At 46.7% G+C, this 21,601-nt stretch overlaps 2 protein-coding genes across 2 annotated transcripts in view; one reads left to right on the forward strand and one right to left on the reverse strand.

Annotated features, from left to right (window-relative positions):
- LOC143956160 (uncharacterized) overlaps positions 1 to 21,601 on the forward strand; it is a 482,654-nt gene that overhangs the window by 248,312 nt on the left and 212,741 nt on the right. The window lies entirely within an intron of this gene.
- LOC143955420 (uncharacterized) overlaps positions 1 to 21,601 on the reverse strand; it is a 77,202-nt gene that overhangs the window by 31,887 nt on the left and 23,714 nt on the right. Inside the window, exons 9-12 of the mRNA XM_077465470.1 lie at positions 12,001 to 12,051; positions 9,060 to 9,277; positions 8,868 to 8,961; positions 6,738 to 7,514 (exon numbers count right to left, since the gene is read on the reverse strand). Of these exons, the coding sequence (XP_077321596.1) occupies positions 6,738 to 7,514; positions 8,868 to 8,961; positions 9,060 to 9,277; positions 12,001 to 12,051 (1,140 nt within the window). The remainder of the gene's footprint in view (positions 1 to 6,737; positions 7,515 to 8,867; positions 8,962 to 9,059; positions 9,278 to 12,000; positions 12,052 to 21,601) is intronic.

The raw sequence follows: 21,601 nt of genomic DNA on the forward strand, positions 1-21,601 counted from the left end.
CCTTTGAGTGGGGATATGTGAATGATGGGTGCTGCTACAGGCATCATCCAGATATCATTCTTTTTTGCCGGCAATTCCCTGCACGGTAAGAACAACGATAGCGGCTATTCAGCCGCTTGATTGTTTCTACAGGCGGTTGGAGGGTACGTCTCCCCACTTCCACCGCCCTCTGGCGCTTCTGTCGGCTCGCCCGTGCGAGCCGGAGAAGGAATCCACCGGCGGCGGAAGTTCACCATAGAAATTACCAAGGACCAGATGGTCCCTGGCGGTCTCTATGACTCTCGGAGGCCGGGCGCAACGTTATGATGTCACGTCCGGCCCAGCAGCTGTAAACACTGCCGTGTACTCTGTGTACTCGGCTGGAAGGGCCAAAATCGTTAGATTTTTTTTTTGAAATCAGTCTTTCCTGCCTAGAGGAGAGATGTGGGATCTTATAGACCCCCACATCTCTCTGTAAAAAGGACCTGTCACGCCCTATTCCTATTACAAGGAATGTTTACAGGTAAGAGTTAACCTGTAAAACATTTTAAAGCGATGCCTATGGAGATTTTTAAAAACCGAAGTTTGGCGCCATTCCACGGGTGTGCGCAATTATAAAGCATGACATGTTAGGTATCTATTCACTCGGCGTACCATCATCTTTCACATTACATCAAAAAATTGGGCTAACTTTAGTGTGTTTTTTATGCATTAAACAGTTTGAAAAATTGCTGAGCAAATATCGTACGACAAAAAAAGTTGCCATTTTATTCTCTAGGGCCTCTGCTAAAAAAACAAAAACATATGTTTTGAGGGTTCTGAGTAATTTTCTAGCAAAAACATTATGATTTTTACATGTGGGAGTGTCAGGAAAGTAGTTAAAAAAAACTTTCTGCATGTAGGTCCTCCCCCCTTACACTTACCTGAGCCCAAACTCGATCCAGTGATAGGCATGAGAGCAGTGGCTTTTTCCCTGCATGCCATTGCCTCCCGTTGCTGTCAATCACAGCCAGGGGCAGGACCAATTCGTGAGCACGGTGTGTCTAATGGACATGGCTCAAGAACAAAGCAAGCAGCTTGCTTTGGGGTGCACTCTGCAGGGGGAGGAGCCAGGAGCGCCGGTGGGGGGACCCGGGACGAGGAGGACAGGGGGTGTTCTGTGCAAAACCATTACACAGAGCAAGTAAGTATAATATGACTTTTTTTTTTTATAAAATGTTATTCTTTACAATCACTTTAAAGGAGACCTGTCATAATGTTACTTTATTACTGCCTCCCAGCACCGTATTCCTGTCCATTCACCTCAATCAGTGGTTCTCAACCTTCTAGGTAATACAATTTCCCAATATTGTGGGGACCCCTAACAGTAAAATTATTTTCGTAGCGTGGATTGTCAGCACCCAAGGAAAGACAAGTAATATGCGCCCCTAACCCATGGACAATTAGCGCTCCCTGAGTCACTTCCACTCGTACAGTATTAAAATCTCTTATGGTACATTTTAGGATTTTATATTTGTTCTCCTTTCTTTCCCTTTTATCTCTCTATGTCATTGTGTGTAATTTGTTGCCCCCCCTTTCCCTCTCTCTAGCCGTCTTTCTTGTACTTTCTCTTATTCTTTCTCTCCCTTTTTCTTTGTTCCTCCCCCTCTTTTACACTCCCTTCCATGTATTCTCTATTTTTATTCCTGCTCTTACTCCTTTGTGTGTGTGTGGGGGGGGGGGGGGGGGGGGTGGAACATCCCAGGATTCGGGGACCCCTGGCAAATCATCATTCCACCCCCCCCCCCCAGGGGGCACCCAAGGTTGAGAACCACTGACCTAGATCCATATCCCCCTCCACATACACATTGTGTTGTGACTTGCTCTATTTGAGATGTTATGTGCAACAAAACACACACCTGGATCCGATTTCCAGCCTTTATTCACAAAGACACACTTTGCATGATACAAATAAAAGCGGAGTGAGAGCAATTATCGGCACAGATGGCTTAACTGTCACACAGAGGCAAGGAGGATTACAGCAGATTTCATCAGACTCCCAATGCAGACTGGCCAGAGGTTGGAAACAGCGCTAAGTTTTCTCTTGATAAGGAACCTTGTACAGGGGGGTGGGGGTCCCCTTTGCAGGACTTTTCGATCTCTTTAAATGATTTTTGGGGAAACACAAGGAGAGCACTTACAACTGTTTTGAGAGACAACCCAAAGCTGATCAGGAAAACTCTTTAAGACCTTTGCTGCAAAAGTAATCCCCAAATGTGTCCACTGCCCATGACCCTGGCTAGAAGGCATGAAACCGAGCTTGGTTTCTCGGTTGAGCTTCTATGCATGGCGAATCCACTAGAGGGCACTAGGCACATAAAACCTTCAGTGAGCCATCTAGCACAGTGGTTCTCAACTCCTGTCCTGAGGACCCACTAACGAGCCAGGTTTGCAAGGTAACTGAAATACATCACAGGTGATCTCATTTGCTGCTAAGTGTTTTCAGTATTCTAGTCTGCATCTCCCTAAAGGTAATACTTAAAATCTGGCCTGTTAGTGGGCCCTGAGGACAGGAGTTGAGAACCACTGATCTAGCAGCTTCTACCTAGGAATATACGTAGGACACAAAGGCCAGCAACTTGAGTGGCTCTGCTACAAAAGCGTGAGTGGGAGGGAGGCTTTTCAATCAGGGTACCACAATGGAGTCAAAATCAATGCAAGTTGAATTACTAGTTGCCATCTTGCACAATCTGATCTGAGGTCTCTCCACCACCATGTAGCACTGAAAAATTTGTATCCAATATGTGTGAAAGACAAAGATCACCAACAGTCCTCTATAAATAGTAAAAACATTGTAAATTAGATATATATACATAGGACTTGATAGCGCTCTCTGGATGGGCTTGTATGATTCACACAGAAATGGTCGGTGTCTTTAGGGTTTTCTGAAATAAGATCCTTCAAAAGGTTCCATCACCTGACAGGTTAGCTTTACTTTCTTTTGTCTGAGGACAACTCTGGAGCTGGGAGTCAGCATTGAGAGCCCCCCCCCCCCCCACTCTTTTACTCCCAAGGTCCGATATGTTTTAATGTCAAATGACTTGCATTATTTGGATAATATAAGCTGCCTCCCAACCCAAGTGCACACAGCAGAATCCAGTCATTTAAAATGGAATTCCTGGCCAACACTAACTATGCTTAAAAATGTCCACTCCCCCTCCTGCTACCTATCCTGTGTAAAAAAAAGACCTGTGCTCTTATTTTAAGTTCAGTCACATGATTCTGCAGCTCCGCCTCCCCCGCGTCGGTGAGCAGCAGCTGCAGGGGAGAGGAGGGAGCACTGACAACAGCTGGGCTATGGGAACCTATGATTGACATCCTGGCGCCTGGAATTTCCAGCTGTTGTCAATCGCTCCCATCTCTCCCCAGCAGCCATCGCTCACTGACACAGGGGATCATGGCACTAGAGAATTAAACGTAAAAAAAAAGTACACACATCTTTTTTACACAGGTTAAGCAGCAGGGTCCTGGTAATTAGGGTGGGAGGGGACAACGGGGTCCTGGCATTTGCCGTGAGGGCAGTATGACTTACCAGCACAAGGTCAGGCAGACTTGGTTATCGACCGATGTTGACTCCCGGCTACAAATTCGTCCTATGTAGCATGCCTGCACAGTTAAACTCACTGAGGAGCAAGTACTCGAAATCTTGTGTAAGCCCTATCTTGACTGGTTTGCTTTAAAATGCAGCATTGGGTGGTCTGACCTTTGTAAGGCCAAACAAGCAGACACTGGTCATTCTCCAATGACATGACCATTGATAAAACCTTATTCTTGATACTAGCACAGAAGGTCCACCCAGACCCTCCTCACTTACACATTTTTTCCTGGTATGGGCAGTCATACTTGACTAAGCTCCTTCTGGGTGAAATATGTTAGAGGGTCTGAGCGGAAATTCTGTGTCACGGTCCAGAACAATAAAGGTTCATCAATGTTGATGTCATCAGAGTGCAGCTGGTCTCCCTTGTTCTGGACAATGACAGAGTGAGGAAGGTCTGGGCAGACATTCTGTGTCATTATCCAGAACAATAAAGGTTTACCAATGTTGTCACGTGCAACAGGTCTCTTTACTTGTGACATGTGGGGAGTGGAACTGTGCTCTATTCAGCCAGTACTCACGCATTTCTCCTCAAACAGGCATAATCATACTTGACTAAGCTCCATCTGGGTGAAATATGTCAGAACGAGGAAGGTCTGTGCACAATATGGTGCAGCTGTGCATGGTAGCCAATCAGCTTCTAAATACAGCTTGTTCAGTTAAGCCTTGATAAAAAAAGAACCTGGAAGCTGATTGGTTTCTATGCAAGCTGCACCAGATTTTGCACTCACCAGTATTGGTAAATCAACCCCAGATTGTCCACCCAGACCTTCCACATTCTGATGTATTTCACCCAGAAGGAGCTTAGTCAAGTATGATTATTCGCATTCCAGGAGAAATGCGTACTGGCTGAAAAAAGCGCAGCTGCACTTCCCGTGTGCCAGAAGTAAAAAAAACTGGTTGCACGTTGATGTCAACAATATTGGTAAACCTTTATTGTTCTGGACAATGACAGACTGTCCGCCTAGACCTTCCTCACTCTGTCATTGTCCACAACAATAAAGGTTTACCAATGTTGATGTCAGAGTGCGGCCGGTCTCTTTATTTGTGGCACGTGGGGAGTACAGCTGAGCTCTAATAGACCAGTACTCAAGTATGACTCTTCCCTTTGCAGGAGTAATGCATGACTAAGCCCCTCCTGGGTGAAATAGGTCAGAGTGAGGAAGGTCTGGACAGATACCTTGTGTCACTGTCCAGAACAATAAAGATTTACTAATGTTGACGTCATCAGAACGTGCCTGGTCTCCTTACTTGTGAAACGTGGGGAGCGTAGTGAGCTCCATTCAGCCAGTACTCACGTATTTCTCCTGGAACGGGCATAGTCATTCTTGACTACGCTCTTTCTGGGTGAAATACGTCAGAGTGAGGAAGGTCTGAGCGGACATTCTGTGTCATTGTCCAGAACAATAAAGGTTTACCAATGTTGATGTTAACGTGCGACCGTTCTCTTCACTTGTGACATGTAGGGAGCACAGCTATGCTCCATTTGGCCAGTATCAGTGCCTACAGACGTGTGTAGACTGTGGACCTTTGAGCGGTGGCTTTGCCTGGCTCTTGGAGCTCGAACCCTTTGTTACAGTAAATTTGTCTGTAGCCGACCATCATTATTTTTTTTTTAAAAATAGACATTTTCATACTTGTGCACTCTTTTTTGACCCTTTAACACAGGGGTCTCCTCTCACAATTCATATTCATATACAAAAGCTAAAAATGTCCTAGATAAGAAGCGTATGTGTGTCAAATGTAGCTGTTTCTTGAGAAAGGGCAATAAAAATCAGGAGGCGCCGGGCCAACTTGTGCAGGCGCAGCGGAGAATTTTGGATGGTTCCGCAGATGATTAGGTTGCCATAATTCTTAGATGTACCAGGGAACAAATCATGGCTGCCGAGCTTCTCTCCATAAGAAGGATCTGTCCACTGATTAGGATTTCCAGCATGCTGGCAAATTTCTGCCACTGAAATGCACATGGGCCAGACATCCATCTTTAGTAGCAGTTAAAGTGCACCTGGCGTTTTTAGCAGCAGACAGAACATCGAGAAACAGGAGGAAATGTAATCGTGGCACTTGTTTTTCTCCAACAATGAACATTTTAGTGTATTTTTCTAGTCCGAGGGGTTTCTGAAGTCTTGTAAAAAGTGGCCTCCTCCACCCTGTGCTCCATAATACCCAGCTAGGAGATTAGGTTGAAGGAGAGTCTGGTGCAACGATGAAGTTGCAGTAAGAGGTGGTAGACTAGTAAAAGTTCCTGCTCTATTCCGTAACAGGAGAAGTAGAGAAGAGCCATCAGAAGGAGACCACGTTCGACTTGACGGCCGGGTTTTGCCTTCAACTTTGAAAAGTGTGCGTAATATCAAACTCTTATGACCTAACCTCCCATGCCGCCTTTACCTCCAATATGTAAAAAGAAAATTCATTAAGCCAAGTCATCAGCAGTCTGTCGGGACGTTCTGTCCATGAGGATCTTCTCACCAGTAAGTAAATTGTCTGCCCCTGCAGCATTGTGCGGCTGTTAAAAGCGGCCACTGTGTAGAAGAATAAAGTAGAAGAATAAAATATCCCAGAGCTCGCACACGCGCCCTTAGTCCTCAAACTCACACTTTTTTTTTTAAATGCAGGAGGAGGAAGCTGTAGAGAGCTACTGATTTGTATGTATCCCAAGGTGGATTCTTCAGATTTTGATCCCTTTTAATGCCACCTGCCTTTGTCTCCTCTCATTTGTGATCATATGAATGTCGGCATTGCACAGTGCTTTTTTTATCCTGCCCTCTCTGGGAAATGGAGTAAAACTGCTGAATGTTTTTTTTTTTTTGTTATCCAGTTTCACATTTTTCATTTTAAGTGAAGACGAAACAACTGGCAAGTTGTCCGTCAAGCAGGAATAAAACTGAATAAAGCAGGATCCAAACGGGTCATCACCAGATTCAAACTGCGTTCTTGCTCAAATGTTGTTCCTGATTTGGATGACCTGGTTAAAATGTTCATCAACCAGTCTCTGCTTTTTCTTGTTCCAAAAAAAAAAAAAAGGCCAAGTTGAGGAGAAAATCGTCAGGAGTGTGCGCCAAGGTTATTACACGTACCAGAATTCAGAAAACTGCTAAAGTATTTTTTTTTTATCCTCAGAATTCTAATTTCTTCTTGTGTATCCTTTCGAAATGTTTGGCCAGGCCCTCCTTCCTGGCAAAGACATTGCCGCACTCTATGCAGACAAAGGGCTTGTGGTCCGTGTGGGTCATTTTGTGTTTGGCCAGGTTGGACTGGTTGGCGAAGCCTCGTCCGCACTCCGGGCAGATGTATGGCTTCTGGCCAGTGTGGATAATCCGGTGGGAGATGAGGTTGGACTGGTTGGCGAAGGCCTTGCCGCACTCGGCACACATGTACGGGCGCTCGCCTGTGTGGATTACTTGGTGAGCGTTCAGGCAGGAACGGCTGGCGAAGACCTTGCCACAGACGGTGCAAGAGAAGGGTTTCTCGCCCGTGTGGATCCGGAGGTGCTTCACCAGTGCCGGGTTGTTGCTGAAGCACCGACCGCATGCCGGGCACTCCACTGGCTTCTCTCCAGTATGGACCTTGGCGTGGGCCTTCAAGTTAAACTTGGTAACAAAAAGCTTGCCGCACTCCGTGCAGGAAAATGGCTTCTCGCCTGTGTGGACGCGCTGGTGAGCAACCAGGCTGGGCTTGTATCGGAAACACTTGCCACACTCAATGCAGGTAAAAGGCTTCTCGTCCGAGTGGCAACGCTGGTGTTTGGTGAGATAGGAGTAGAGGCTGAACCCTTTGCCGCACTCTGAGCAGATGTACTGTTTCGGCTTGTCTGCTAGTTGCCCATACTCGTCAATTGGCAGGCATCCAGCTCTGGATGTCGTGGCTGAATCGCAAGAATCTTGATCATTCATGTCATAGCCTGGAGTGAAAAAGGAACAGTTAAGCTTTGGCTCAACTCCAATCTTAAGTTAAAGGCATGGTTCACCTTTACCAAAAAACTGCCTATACAGGTAAGAGGCATCTGTAGATAAAAACAAGCTGTGCCGCTTTGACCAAAGTTACATCATGCCCTTGCTATGAAGTGTAGGCCATTTACATACCTCCTGAAGCCTAACTGGAAAAACTCCCAGAGATTGCATTATCCTGTCCCGCCTTCTTGCTAGGATGTTGCTAACACACTCCCAGCTGTTCACCTTCACAATCCATCACAGGAGCGAGTTCTCAAACACTGAGCTGAGAGCTAAGGCCTTGGGGAGAGAAAGCGCGTGTGAGGGGGTTTAAATCAGAGACAGAGCTCCCTCCTGTGATGGCAGAGGTGAAAAGTAAGAGCTAGGAGTCTCTTAGCAACATCCTAGCAACAAGGCCGGTTGGGTGTTTTCCAGCTGGGCTTTGGAAAGTACATAGATGGCCTATACCTATATACTGGATTTCAAGTTTTTGAATCATGGAGGCTTAACATCGCATGTGGTAGCTAGGGTGGTCTGCATGCAAATGCAGCCTGTCGAGGAACACCCAATCCTCCAGACTGACATCCTCCCATCAAGGTATTTTGATATTTGCATAACTCCTCCCAGCAGCCAGCCTACTGAATGCATCATGGCTGAGGGCTCTTGAAATAAGTACTGAGGCAGGGTGCAGTAAAGATTTCAGGAAGCCATGTACAGCATCCTCCTGGCTCCTCCCACCAGCCATGATCTACCTGCATTGCAAAGCAGAGGGACCCAGTGATTACCTAAGTCTTAAATAAGTATGCAATAAAAACCGAAGATTGTATTTAAAAATTCTCTCACCTAATACACAACAGTTTTGATCAGATTTGTCCCGTTCAACGGTAACCTTTATCAGCTGCTCTCCCAAATTGCTACCAAGTGGAGATCAACAGAAGGCCGACAGAGATTGTAACTTTGGTCTGCTCTGTCCTGGCTGGAGTTGTGCTTCAACTTTTATATTGAATTTCCACAGGAGCGTGGGAACACCCCAAGGTAGTTGAACATACTCAAACTCCAAAAATATTAGGGGCAAAACCAGAAACAACAAAGAAGACATTTTACTGAAGGAGACCCAAAAATATATAAAACACCAGATGACTCGCTCAACCAAATCTTCTATAACTGAAAGTTTTGAAATGGAGAGGATATTTTATTCATTTCTAATTGGCACCTGAGGGGGGAAAAAAAGTGTACTAAATTCTTTTCAGTGTTGGTTTCCTTCATACTGTGCCAAGCCAACCATTTTCAAAGACTAAGGTGATATAAGCTGCAGCTTCACTTACCATCATCAATGTCCACAGGCTCCTGCTCCTCTTTGATCTGCATCTCACCAGCTTGCTCTGTCTGCGTCGCCACCTCATGACCGTCATCATCTAGCTGAGGGTTAAACAGTAGAATTTGTATTAGCCTCCAAATTTTTACATTTGAATATTTAAAAAACAATTACTCAAAATTGTGGAGAGCATTGGGTCTACCTGGTCCTCTTGGTGGGTGCCATACTCTTCCTGTTCTTCCTCCTTGAAGTACTGCTGGGCCGCGTTGTAATAGTCTGTATCTTCACACCGGTCTCTGTAGTCATCTTCTGCACAACTGTGCGGAGAATCCTCAACTTCTTGTTTAATACTCTGCAGGCAGTGAGGTGTGAAGGAGAGGTGTGGACTCGGACTCCTCTTCGCTCTGCTCCTGATTCCATCTGTAGGCAAAAAAATATGTTCTCTGCTTTTCCTTTATACCAGATTTTCAGATTACAAAATAACCAGAGCTAGGTTCCCGAGATGAGCCTGAAGGAGCCAGGTTCCCGAGATAAGCCTGAAGGAGCCAGGTTCCCGAGATAAGCCTGAAGGAGCCAGGTTCCCGAGATAAGCCTGAAGGAGCCAGGTTCCCGAGATAAGCCTGAAGGAGCCAGGTTCCCGAGATAAGCCTGAAGGAGCCAGGTTCCCGAGTTAAGCCTGAAGGAGCCAGGTTCCCGAGTTAAGCCTGAAGGAGCCAGGTTCCCGAGTTAAGCCTGAAGGAGCCAGGTTCCCGAGTTAAGCCTGAAGGAGCCAGGTTCCCGAGTTAAGCCTGAAGGAGCCAGGTTCCCGAGTTAAGCCTGAAGGAGCCAGGTTCCCGAGTTAAGCCTGAAGGAGCCAGGTTCCCGAGATAAGCCCGAAGGAGCCAGGTTCCCGAGATAAGCCCGAAGGAGCCATGTTCCAGAGATAAGCCCGAAGGAGCCAGGTTCCCGAGATAAGCCCGAAGGAGCCAGGTTCCCGAGATAAGCCTGAAGGAGCCAGGTTCCCGAGATAAGCCTGAAGGAGCCAGGTTCCCGAGATAAGCCTGAAGGCGCTAGAATCCCAAGATAAGCCTGAGGAAGCTAGGTTTCTGAGATAAATCTGAAGGCCAGTAGAAGGAGTCCACCAATGGAGGACTCCAATTGTCTCAGTACATTTCTCCTTATAGCCAGCTCAATAAACACAAGAGTTTGACTTATACCTAAACAAGATGGGCATTGATAAGCAATTGTAATCCTGAACCATTAAAGTTTTATCTCAGCTTAACACTTAACCACTAAACCCAACACGCTATTTATAAAGAAAAAATTGTTGGACGAGAGTCACAATCATTCACCCAGCCATCACAAATTCTGGCTGTATTTTGTCCAATATGTTGATTTACGATGATCATCAGCTCCATCTAGTGGACATATTGCTTTTTTTCTGAAATATTTCAGTTTCGAAAATACTGCATTATGGAGCTGATGATCATAGAAAATCATCATACTAAGCAAATGACCTGTCAAAACTTGTTTTAACTTGGTGAATGCTTTTAACATTCAGCCAATGATATTATGTTATAAATAGACCCCTTAACTGCAAGGTAGCCCTTCCACATTAGTATAACCCTCTCAAACTTAGCCCTTAAGCCTGACCCCTTAGTGTAACCTTTAACTTGAGCCTTACCGCTAAACCTTTAGCCTCAAGCTAAATTTATATGGTTAATAAATGACAGAGTCCCAATGGTTGAGACGGCGTGGACAAGCATGAGCTCCCAGGTCAAGTCACAACCCTGTTTGCCAAATTTTAGGTGTGAGGATAACCTGTCACTTAGGGGCATTTATAAAGCAAATTTGGGACATTATTATTTAATCAAGCATTGCAAAGTCTACGTTTCCTGTTTATTTGCAAAATCTGGGCCTGTAATCCTGGGCAACCAAATGTGATAGATCTCCAACAGATTTCCACCCAAAACAGATGCACAACAAGACATGGTCAGGGTCACGTTTTGTTCTATCGAAGTGTTACTTTATAGCATTTTAGGAAGGAATTTATGAACCAAAAGGTAACCTTGTAGTAAATCAGTTGCACAATCTGTCTCGCTGCTGTGACAAACTTCCATCATAGAACACAATGATATAACAGGGGGCAATCACAGGAACCAGAATCACATGACCATACAAGACTTCCTCCTATGGCCACCCTGGAAGTCCCACAGAAGAACTCAAACTTATAGCCTTCCTGAAAGCCCCACACTTGGAGAACTTCCACCTGTACCCATCCTGAAATTCCCAGATTTGGGGAACTTCCACCAATGGCCACCCTGAAAGCCTTACACTCAGAGAACTTCCACCTATGGCCTCCCTGAAAGTCCCAGATAATGGAGAACTTCCATCTCTGGACTCCCTGGAGAACTTCTACCTATGACCACCCTGGAAGCCCCACAATTGGAGAACTTCCATCTATTGCCTCCCTGAAAGTATCAGACGTGGGGAACTTCCACCAATGGCCACACTGAAAGCCTTACACTCTGAGCACTTCCCCCTATGCCCACCCTGAAAGTCTCACGCTTCCGAAAATTCCATTGATAGCTACAGACTTGGATAACTTCCACCTTTGGCCTCACTGCAAACCCCACACTTTCAGACCTTCCACCTATGGCCTTGATGGAGAAGTTTTACCTGTGTAAAACCCTAGAAGCCCACACTTGGAGAACTTCTACCTAGTGCCACCCTGGAAGCCCCACACTTGGAGGACTTCCAACTAAGGCCACCCTGGATGCCCCCTACTTGGAGGACTTCCAACTAAGGCCACCCTGGATGCCCCCTACTTGGAGGACTTCCAACTAAGGCCACCCTGGATGCCCCTACTTGGAGGACTTCCAACTAAGGCCACCCTGGATGCCCCCTACTTAGAAGACTTCTATCTATGGCCCCCCTCGAAGATCCACATTTGGAGAACTTCCACCTTTGACCATCATGAAAACCCCACTTTGGGAACTTCTACCTATGACCACCCTGAAAGCCACATGCTTAAAGAACCTTCACCTGTAGTCACCCTGGAAGCCCCACACAAAAACAAATACAACTTGGAAGACATGTATCTAATCACTTTACAATGCAATACTTGTGCTTTTTTTTGGTGACCGCATGTGCGATCTTCTTACCCAGTAAAGGCTTCCGATCCTCCATCTCAGCGTCCCCGGCTCTGCAGAGCCCTAAAGGAGTTTAAAAAGAAAAAGAGAGTTTGATAAGCTCTATTTAGTAACGCGATCAGGGCCGATAAAAATTGTTAAAAAGCAGAACTTCGGCAGGATTACCTTCATAGTTTTCCATCAGGTGAACGTTCTCGTTCCCCGGGAGGACCTCACTGCCATACTTCTATGCCCATCTGTACTTTCCTGGCCGCACTGGCTGTAAGCACTAGACCCAAGTCCTATGGTTGTCTTTCCACTGCCCTCATGACCATTCATAAACAGGGAGCCCAGGGCTATTTGTTTTGTTAATGGTCAGAAATAGAGGGGAGCGGCGATGTGACCGTAGCCCCGGGTTTCTAGCGCTTACAGCGGGAGCTGGACCTCATTCCGCATATAACCATGGTATGATGCTGAAGTCCTCCTGAGGAATCCAAGCATGTCCACCTCCTGGAAACCTGCAAAAGCAATGGAGTCAGGCTTTAATATTCAATGCAGAAGGTTCTGTGACAGGCGCCGGGGGGGGGCAAAAGATTTAACAACAAAGACAGATCTTCTCAGACTATAAGAATAGGACTCTCTCTAGCGCAAACCGCGTTGACATGAATAGCAACCGCCATAATGCCCGCCAACCAACCCTTCAATAACAAACCTTGTGCCTACGAAAAACGATCCGTTCAACAGTGTCACAAAAAAGATGGAAATTTTCGAATCGCTTTTAACGGCGTCAAAAAGTTTATTCGTTTTTTTTTTTTTCTTCGATTTAAACATAAATAAAAAAAATCATATTGCAGAGCGACGGGAAACACGGGTCAAAAAAGAAACGTTATCCGATTACGATCGCAGCGAAGTATGTGAGCTCCTGGCGCTTCGCGAAAGGGTTTACGTTTATATTGGCGAGGGGGGGTGAGATGTAGCGCAGTGGGTAAGGGCCACAGAGGGGTGGCCAATGGGTGAAGATCAGATGGAAAGTGGGTAATGGAAGTGATGAGATGAACAATGAGTAGAGGGGAGGAGGACAGAGGAGTCTGGAGGTGTCAGAGACCTAAAGTCAGAGGAGGACAGTCTTCCCCCCCATCCCCACTCTACTAACCCCTCACCCTCCACTGCCAGCAAACCGTCCGATCCCCACACAGGAAGGGGAGAGACACCGCCGCCGTGACGTCATCTCCTCCCCGGCGCCGCCCACTCACGGGAAATGTAGTTCTCTCCAACTTCCACGGCGCTAGAGGGAGGAGATTTCTCCCAGATGTCCCCGGGGCGGCCATCTTGTCGGAGCCCACAGAGGAGACTGCAAGGAAGACGACATCCGAAGGGAATCTGACATGTCAGCTGTCCTCTCCTCAGCTCCGTGCTACAGCATTACAAATGAATCATGCCAATTACAATTCCTTTTTGTTTATTTTTATTTTAAATACAGAACATAAGTATAGACTTTTTATTATTAATGGTTTTATAATGATTTTTTTTTATATTATGATGGTGATGATGATTATTTGTATTTTTTTTTTTTTAAACAATGGAATAGTAGCATTGCATCATTATTAGTGGCTTTATTATTATTTTCTATTATGACGATTCTTATTATTATAACAACAGTATTATTATAACATTGCAATAGTAGCATTACATCGTTATTAGTATTTCATTGTTCGTGGCATTATTATTATTATTATTAGTGCTTAGGATGATCATTAATACCATATTAAAACATAATAGTAGCATTATTATTATTACTTTTTATGATGATAATCAAGATTATATTAGAATAAAACTAAATAATTATTACTGCAATTATTTTCTGTTCTCATTCTAATTATTGCAGTATCATTATAACGATCATTAGCATTGCATTATATCATATTTATTGGCATTATTATTATTATTGCTTTATATTATTATTATGATAATGATTATCACCACCTTGTTAAACTTGGAATATTAACATTACATTGTTATTATTGGTATGATTATTATTATTTCATGGTTAGAGCCGGTTCACACAGGGGTGACTTGTCAGGCGACTTAGCCGCCTGACAAGTCGCATCCCGTTCTGTACTATGGAACCGTTCTAATAGGAGCGACTCAAGTCGCTCCGACTTAGAAAAAGGTTCCTGTAGTACTTTTGGGGCGACTTCAGGCGACTTGCATTGACTTCTATACAGAAGTCATTTTGCAAGTCGCCGCTGAAGTCGTGTGCAGGTCGCCTGAGGCAGTCGTGCTGCAAGTCTTGCTGCCTCAGTGTGAACCGGCACTTAGTAGCATTATTATGATGATGAGGATTTTTGTTATTAAAAAATGTAAAGAGCTAATAGAAATAACCGGAAAACCCCTTAGTATCCTACAATGATGAACTATAACGGCCACAGACACAGTTTTACCCTCTTTTTTTTTTTTTAAAGCCGGTGGCGTGTGAAATACACCCAAAAACGTGCACACACATAAAGAGTGACAGAAAACGTGCAACGGGTGTTACACTGATCCTCCACTAGGGAAGTACCTTACCCTGATCCCTGGGGCATTAAGCTCCAGACGGACTGAGGTACTTCACTTGGTCCATCTGGCCAGAACCAGACGGACCCCTTTATCTGGAGGGTCTGCCGAAACAGAGTACTCGGTGGGGCTCCCCCCAAGGTAGACCCTATTAGAGAAGGTGAACTAAGCCAAAAGGCCATGTCCACCCCATCCCAAGACTTTCAGGGTTGGCCCGAGGACCCACACCCTACTCATCACACAGTGACAAATGGGTAACACATCAACAAACACAAAAAAAGTGACAACACAGGGGTAAAATAAATAGGAAAGTTGGGAGAAGGAAGTGGGAGAGTGAAAGAATGACCATTGTGTAATACAATGGCCAGGCCCTCCAGCCAAGAATAAAAATTTCCCCTGGTCCTAACCAAAAGGCTCGGCCCTAGAGGCAGATGTAAAAAAAAAAAAAGTGTGTATGGTGAAGTGATCATGGTGCCATAAATCAAAGTGAATCTCACTTACAGTGACTATACGGCACCCCTGAACTGCCACTTCAGGGGCACATTTTTCTTTTTTGAAAGCCGATGGCGTGCAAAACACACTCAAAAACTTCACCCAGTGCCAAAAAAATTTGCACAACATAAAGAGGTGACACAAAAACGTGCAACGGGTGTACACAAGCCCTCTAAAATCAGAGGGCCTTGCCCTGAATCCCCCGGGGCGTTAGGCTCCTGACAGGGACAAGGGTACTTACACTGGTCCATCTGGTCGAAAACAGACGGACCCCTTTCTCTGGAGAGTCTGCCGAAACATTTGCCAAACTTTTCCATCAGGCTCCCCCGTCGCTCCCATCACTCCTACCCAATTACATTCGGGGAGTACTAACCGCTCCTCCCCCTCCAGCAAGAGAGGATCCGGTGTTCTCTCCCGAAAAACTAACCGGAGCTAGGGTTACCCCAATCTAGGCCAGAAGGCCAGGGACCCGACCCGCTGGATCAGATCCAGATGCAGCACCCATCCTCACTAGGAGTACCCTTCCGGATGGCTCAGACTCGACCCCACTGACGCCAGCATGGACGCCCAGACCTGAGCCACTACCGAAACCGCCCTTCCAGGTGCAATGACACCATTGGATTTGCATCTGCCCTCCCCACACTCGGGACTGACATAGCGCTTCCTCTGGCAACTGATAAGAACAGATAATACACTTGATCTTAGCCAAAAGGCAGAGTGAGGTTAAAACTATTAAGCCCAACCAGGAGATGGCTTCACTTTTGCTCTCCACCCTCAGTAGGTTCCTCACATGCATTTCAACACTTAGGGAGGTGAATTGATTAAGCCCACCCAGAACATCAACCCACTGTAACCAAAACCAAACCAGGTAGTGTAAGCTGGCTTCGGTTCTGCTCTCCACCCATAGGAGAGGTCCATCAGATGCGTTTCTACACTAGGGGGGTCAAAACAATTAAAAGGAAGTTTTTGTTTTTTTCAGTTTTATACTTACCTACATGGATGCAGCATTGGTGCGATGCTGCATCTGTCCCCTGTCGCCTCCACACAGAACCAAGCGATTGAACACCACTGATAGCTAGGTTCTTCCGAGTAGAGATCTGCTGACTGTCAATCGGCAGCTCTCTGCTCTGCTCCTCCTCGCTCACTGCAGCGCTAGGCTGTAGAGGTACGGGGAGCGGCCTTCTCAGGCTCCCAGCGGCTCTCGAGAGGCTGAGACAGGTGTCAGTCCAGGCATCTGGCAGATCCAGACTTTATTGTTGGGGTGACGCAGCACCTGGACTGATTTCTGTGGCATCAGCAGAGAGCGGACTTCAGCTGAAAATGGGTCACAGGAGTGCAAAACTAATTGCACTCCTGTGATCCACAGGAAAAATAAAGCCAAACGAGCTTTGGCTGGACTTCTCCTTTAAGTCCACTCAGGATTAGTGATGGCCGAACGGTTCGCCCGGCGGTCGTTTCGCGGCGAATTTCCGACTTTCGCCGTCCGCGGGTTCGAACGCCTTTTTCCGTCGTTCGCCCCGGCGGACTTACGTGTTTAATGTATACAAGAACTTTAACCTTTCGTGACACGTTTATCATGTGTTACAGGACAACCAATTGAGACATGACAGCTCATGGACACTTGGACATTCCCCCTAACCTATAAATACACCCGATCCGGTGGCCATTTTACATTCTTTCTTCTGTCACTGTAGGGAAAGGATCCTGTGTGGAGTAGGGACAGAGAAAACGCTAGCTATTTGGTACACAAAAGTTCTTTTCAGGACTGGTATAGGTGTTAGGTCAGCAGCCTGAGTTTCTTTTGTCAGTTTAGATAAAGGGACAGAGCGCTGTATGCTGCTATTTTAGGGACAGCTCAGCCAGATTAGTCTTTCTTCATCATCATCATCATCATCATCATTAGCTGTTACTATCAGGTCCACAAAAGAGCTGTTCCAGCTAATCGTTCCAGCCTACTCTTTTTTGCCAATTTGTATAGGGACAGGCAGGAAGCAGTGTGTCAGGCAGTGAGGATAATTTTAAAGACTTGCTGTTACTATTAGTTCCACAAAGGTTCTTTTCAGGACTGGTATCAGTGGTACGGTAATAGGCTTGTACACGTATAATATTCTTTCTTCCAAATATAGAAAGAATATTATACTTGACTGCTGCCCTTCTGCTGCAGTCTGCTAATCATTCACAACTCACTTGTTCCACAAAGCTCTTTATCAGGACTGGTAACTTGGTCTGTCTAGGGTGCTACGGTACATAGGCTTGGGTGCGGTACAGTCTGCTGTTCTGTAAGGACCGCTATCGGTCCACAATACATAGGGTTGCCGTGCACTACTGCTGACCGCTGCCCTATACTGCAGCAGTCCTTCATTGGTATAGGGACTGACGTACAGTCTGCTAATCACTAACACACAACCTGCTTGGTCCACAAAAGTTCTTATAAGGACTGGTAACTTGGTATAGGGTGCTACGGTACATAGGCCTGAGTGCGTTACAGTCTGCTGTTCTGTAAGGACCGCTATCGGTCCACAATACATAGGGTTGCCGTGCACTACTGCTGACCGCTGCCCTATACTGCAGCAGTCCTTCAGCGGTATAGGGACTGACGCACAGTCTGCTAAACACTAACACACAACCTGCTTGGTCCACAAAAGTTTTTATAAGGACTGGTAACTTGGTATAGGGTGCTACGGTACATAGGCCTGAGTGCAGTACAGTCTGCTGTTCTGTAAGGACCGCTATCGGTCCACAATACATAGGGTTGCCGTGCACTACTGCTGACCGCTGCCCTATACTGCAGCAGTCCTTCATTGGTATAGGGACTGACGTACAGTCTGCTAATCACTAACACACAACCTGCTTGGTCCACAAAAGTTCTTATAAGGACTGGTAACTTGGTATAGGGTGCTACGGTACATAGGCCTGAGTGCGTTACAGTCTGCTGTTCTGTAAGGACCGCTATCGGTCCACAATACATAGGGTTGACGTGCACCACTGCTGACCGCTGCCCTATACTGCAGCAGTCCTTCAGCGGTATAGGGACTGACGTACAGTCTGCTAAACACTAATACACAACCTGCTTGGTCCACAAAAGTTCTTATAAGGACTGGTAACTTGGTATAGGGTGCTACGGTACATAGGCTTGAGTGCGGTACAGTCTGCTGTTCTGTAAGGACCGCTATCGGTCCACAATAGATAGGGTTGACGTGCACCACTGCTGACCGCTGCCCTATACTGCAGCAGTCCTTCAGCGGTATAGGGACTGACGCACAGTCTGCTAAACACTAACACACAACCTGCTTGGTCCACAAAAGTTTTTATAAGGACTGGTAACTTGGTATAGGGTGCTACGGTACATAGGCCTGAGTGCGTTACAGTCTGCTGTTCTGTAAGGACCGCTATCGGTCCACAATACATAGGGTTGCCGTGCACTACTGCTGACCGCTGCCCTATACTGCAGCAGTCCTTCATTGGTATAGGGACTGACGTACAGTCTGCTAATCACTAACACACAACCTGCTTGGTCCACAAAAGTTCTTATAAGGACTGGTAACTTGGTATAGGGTGCTACGGTACATAGGCCTGAGTGCGTTACAGTCTGCTGTTCTGTAAGGACCGCTATCGGTCCACAATACATAGGGTTGACGTGCACCACTGCTGACCGCTGCCCTATACTGCAGCAGTCCTTCAGCGGTATAGGGACTGACGTACAGTCTGCTAAACACTAATACACAACCTGCTTGGTCCACAAAAGTTCTTATAAGGACTGGTAACTTGGTATAGGGTGCTACGGTACATAGGCTTGAGTGCGGTACAGTCTGCTGTTCTGTAAGGACCGCTATCGGTCCACAATACATAGGGTTGCCGTGCACTACTGCTGACCGCTGCCCTATACTGCAGCAGTCCTTCATTGGTATAGGGACTGACGTACAGTCTGCTAATCACTAACACACAACCTGCTTGTTCCACAAAAGTTCTTATAAGGACTGGTAACTTGGTATAGGGTGCTACGGTACATAGGCTTGAGTGCGGTACAGTCTGCTGTTCTGTAAGGACCGCTATCGGTCCACAATAGATAGGGTTGACGTGCACCACTGCTGACCGCTGCCCTATACTGCAGCAGTCCTTCAGCGGTATAGGGACTGACGTACAGTCTGCTAAACACTAATACACAACCTGCTTGGTCCACAAAAGTTCTTATAAGGACTGGTAACTTGGTATAGGGTGCTACGGTACATAGGCTTGAGTGCGGTACAGTCTGCTGTTCTGTAAGGACCGCTATCGGTCCACAATAGATAGGGTTGACGTGCACCACTGCTGACCGCTGCCCTATACTGCAGCAGTCCTTCAGCGGTATAGGGACTGACGTACAGTCTGCTAAACACTAATACACAACCTGCTTGGTCCACAAAAGTTCTTATAAGGACTGGTAACTTGGTATAGGGTGCTACGGTACATAGGCTTGAGTGCGGTACAGTCTGCTGTTCTGTAAGGACCGCTATCGGTCCACAATACATAGGGTTGCCGTGCACTACTGCTGACCGCTGCCCTATACTGCAGCAGTCCTTCATTGGTATAGGGACTGACGTACAGTCTGCTAATCACTAACACACAACCTGCTTGTTCCACAAAAGTTCTTATAAGGACTGGTAACTTGGTATAGGGTGCTACGGTACATAGGCTTGAGTGCGGTACAGTCTGCTGTTCTGTAAGGACCGCTATCGGTCCACAATAGATAGGGTTGACGTGCACCACTGCTGACCGCTGCCCTATACTGCAGCAGTCCTTCAGCGGTATAGGGACTGACGTACAGTCTGCTAAACACTAATACACAACCTGCTTGGTCCACAAAAGTTCTTATAAGGACTGGTAACTTGGTATAGGGTGCTACGGTACATAGGCTTGAGTGCGGTACAGTCTGCTGTTCTGTAAGGACCGCTATCGGTCCACAATAGATAGGGTTGACGTGCACCACTGCTGACCGCTGCCCTATACTGCAGCAGTCCTTCAGCGGTATAGGGACTGACGTACAGTCTGCTAAACACTAATACACAACCTGCTTGGTCCACAAAAGTTCTTATAAGGACTGGTAACTTGGTATAGGGTGCTACGGTACATAGGCTTGAGTGCGGTACAGTCTGCTGTTCTGTAAGGACCGCTATAGGTCCACAATAGATAGGGTTGACGTGCACCACTGCTGACCGCTCACCTATACTGCAGCAGTCCTTCAGCGGTATAGGGACTAAGAGTTTTGTCACAGGGTCATTTAAAAAATGACATGCAGAGGAAGAGGCAGGCCCTTCCGCAGGGGTGGTAGGGGTAGGGCAGGAGCAACAGGCTTGAGCCAAAGTGGGAAGTTGCAGAAGGTGCGTTCAATTACTTTAAAGGATGCACCAGACTTGGTTGAGTGGCTCGCTCAGCCTTACTCTTCTGCACCCTCCTCATCCTCTCGATCTGCACCCTCTTCTTCACTCTCTGCTATGTGCACCCCCAAAGACACTACCACCAACAACACGACCACCACCACCACCACCACATACCTTCCGCTTGAGTCACTGGAATTATTTTCCGATCCATATCAAGAGGACATTTCTGATGCGCAGCCACTCTTGGTATTGGATCAGGAAGAGGAGGTAGCAACAAGCGCTACTCAGCAGTCTGACGCCAGTACCCAGATCAGCCCAAGGAGGAGGTTGGTCCCCGGTGTTGCTGCCTACTCTACTTATAGCGGTGGGGAAGGTGACGTTGATGATGACGTGTCTAGTGATGTCACGTGGGTGCCCACAAGAGAGGAAGAGGAGGGGAGTTCAGAGGGAGATATGGACCAGCAGATAGGGAGGAGAAGCAGCAATGACTTACATTGCACAGCAGGGACAAAGCAGACTGCAAATGTATCAGGAGCGAGTCATCGACCATGTACGGTCACATCTGGCGCTCCCAGGACACCGGCACATGGCTCCGCAGTGTGGGCTTTTTTTAACGTGTCCGCTGCTGACAATAGCGTTGCCATCTGCAATCTTTGCAGTCAACGCGTTAGTCGCGGTAAGCCCAATACTCACCTAGGGACGACCGCCTTAAGAAGGCACATGAGCAGCCATCACCGAGCCCAGTGGGAGCAACGGAACACACAAAGCCACACTGCAGGCTCTCACCGTCCAGCCTCGTCTTCTACTTCTCCTTCTCCTCTCTCCTCACAATTGTCCTCCACTCCACCTTCCATCACGCCAAGCTCACATTTTTCTGCAAAAAGGCAGGCTTCCGTGGGCCTAATGTTTGAGCGTAAAAAAATGATGACGCCGGATAACCCTCTTGCCCAACGGTTGGCGGCTGGCTTGTCAGAACTCATAGCCCGCCAACTACTGCCATATAAACTGGTGGACTCGGAGGCCTTTCGCAAATTTGTGGCCATTGGAACACCACAATGGAAGGTCCCAGGAAGGAAGTATTTCTCAGAGAAGGGCATCCCAGAGCTATATGGCCATGTTCAGCGGCAAGTGAATGTATCTCTGGCACACAGTGTCGGTGCCAAGATACATCTGACCACAGACACGTGGTCTAGCAAACACGGGCAGGGAAGGTATATCAGTTTTACTGCCCA

The sequence above is a fragment of the Lithobates pipiens genome, unplaced genomic scaffold (genome assembly GCF_037356315.1).
Source record: "Lithobates pipiens isolate NorthernLeopardFrog02 unplaced genomic scaffold, aLitPip1_a1.2 Scaffold_35, whole genome shotgun sequence".
In the NCBI taxonomy this organism is placed as follows: domain Eukaryota; kingdom Metazoa; phylum Chordata; class Amphibia; order Anura; family Ranidae; genus Lithobates; species Lithobates pipiens.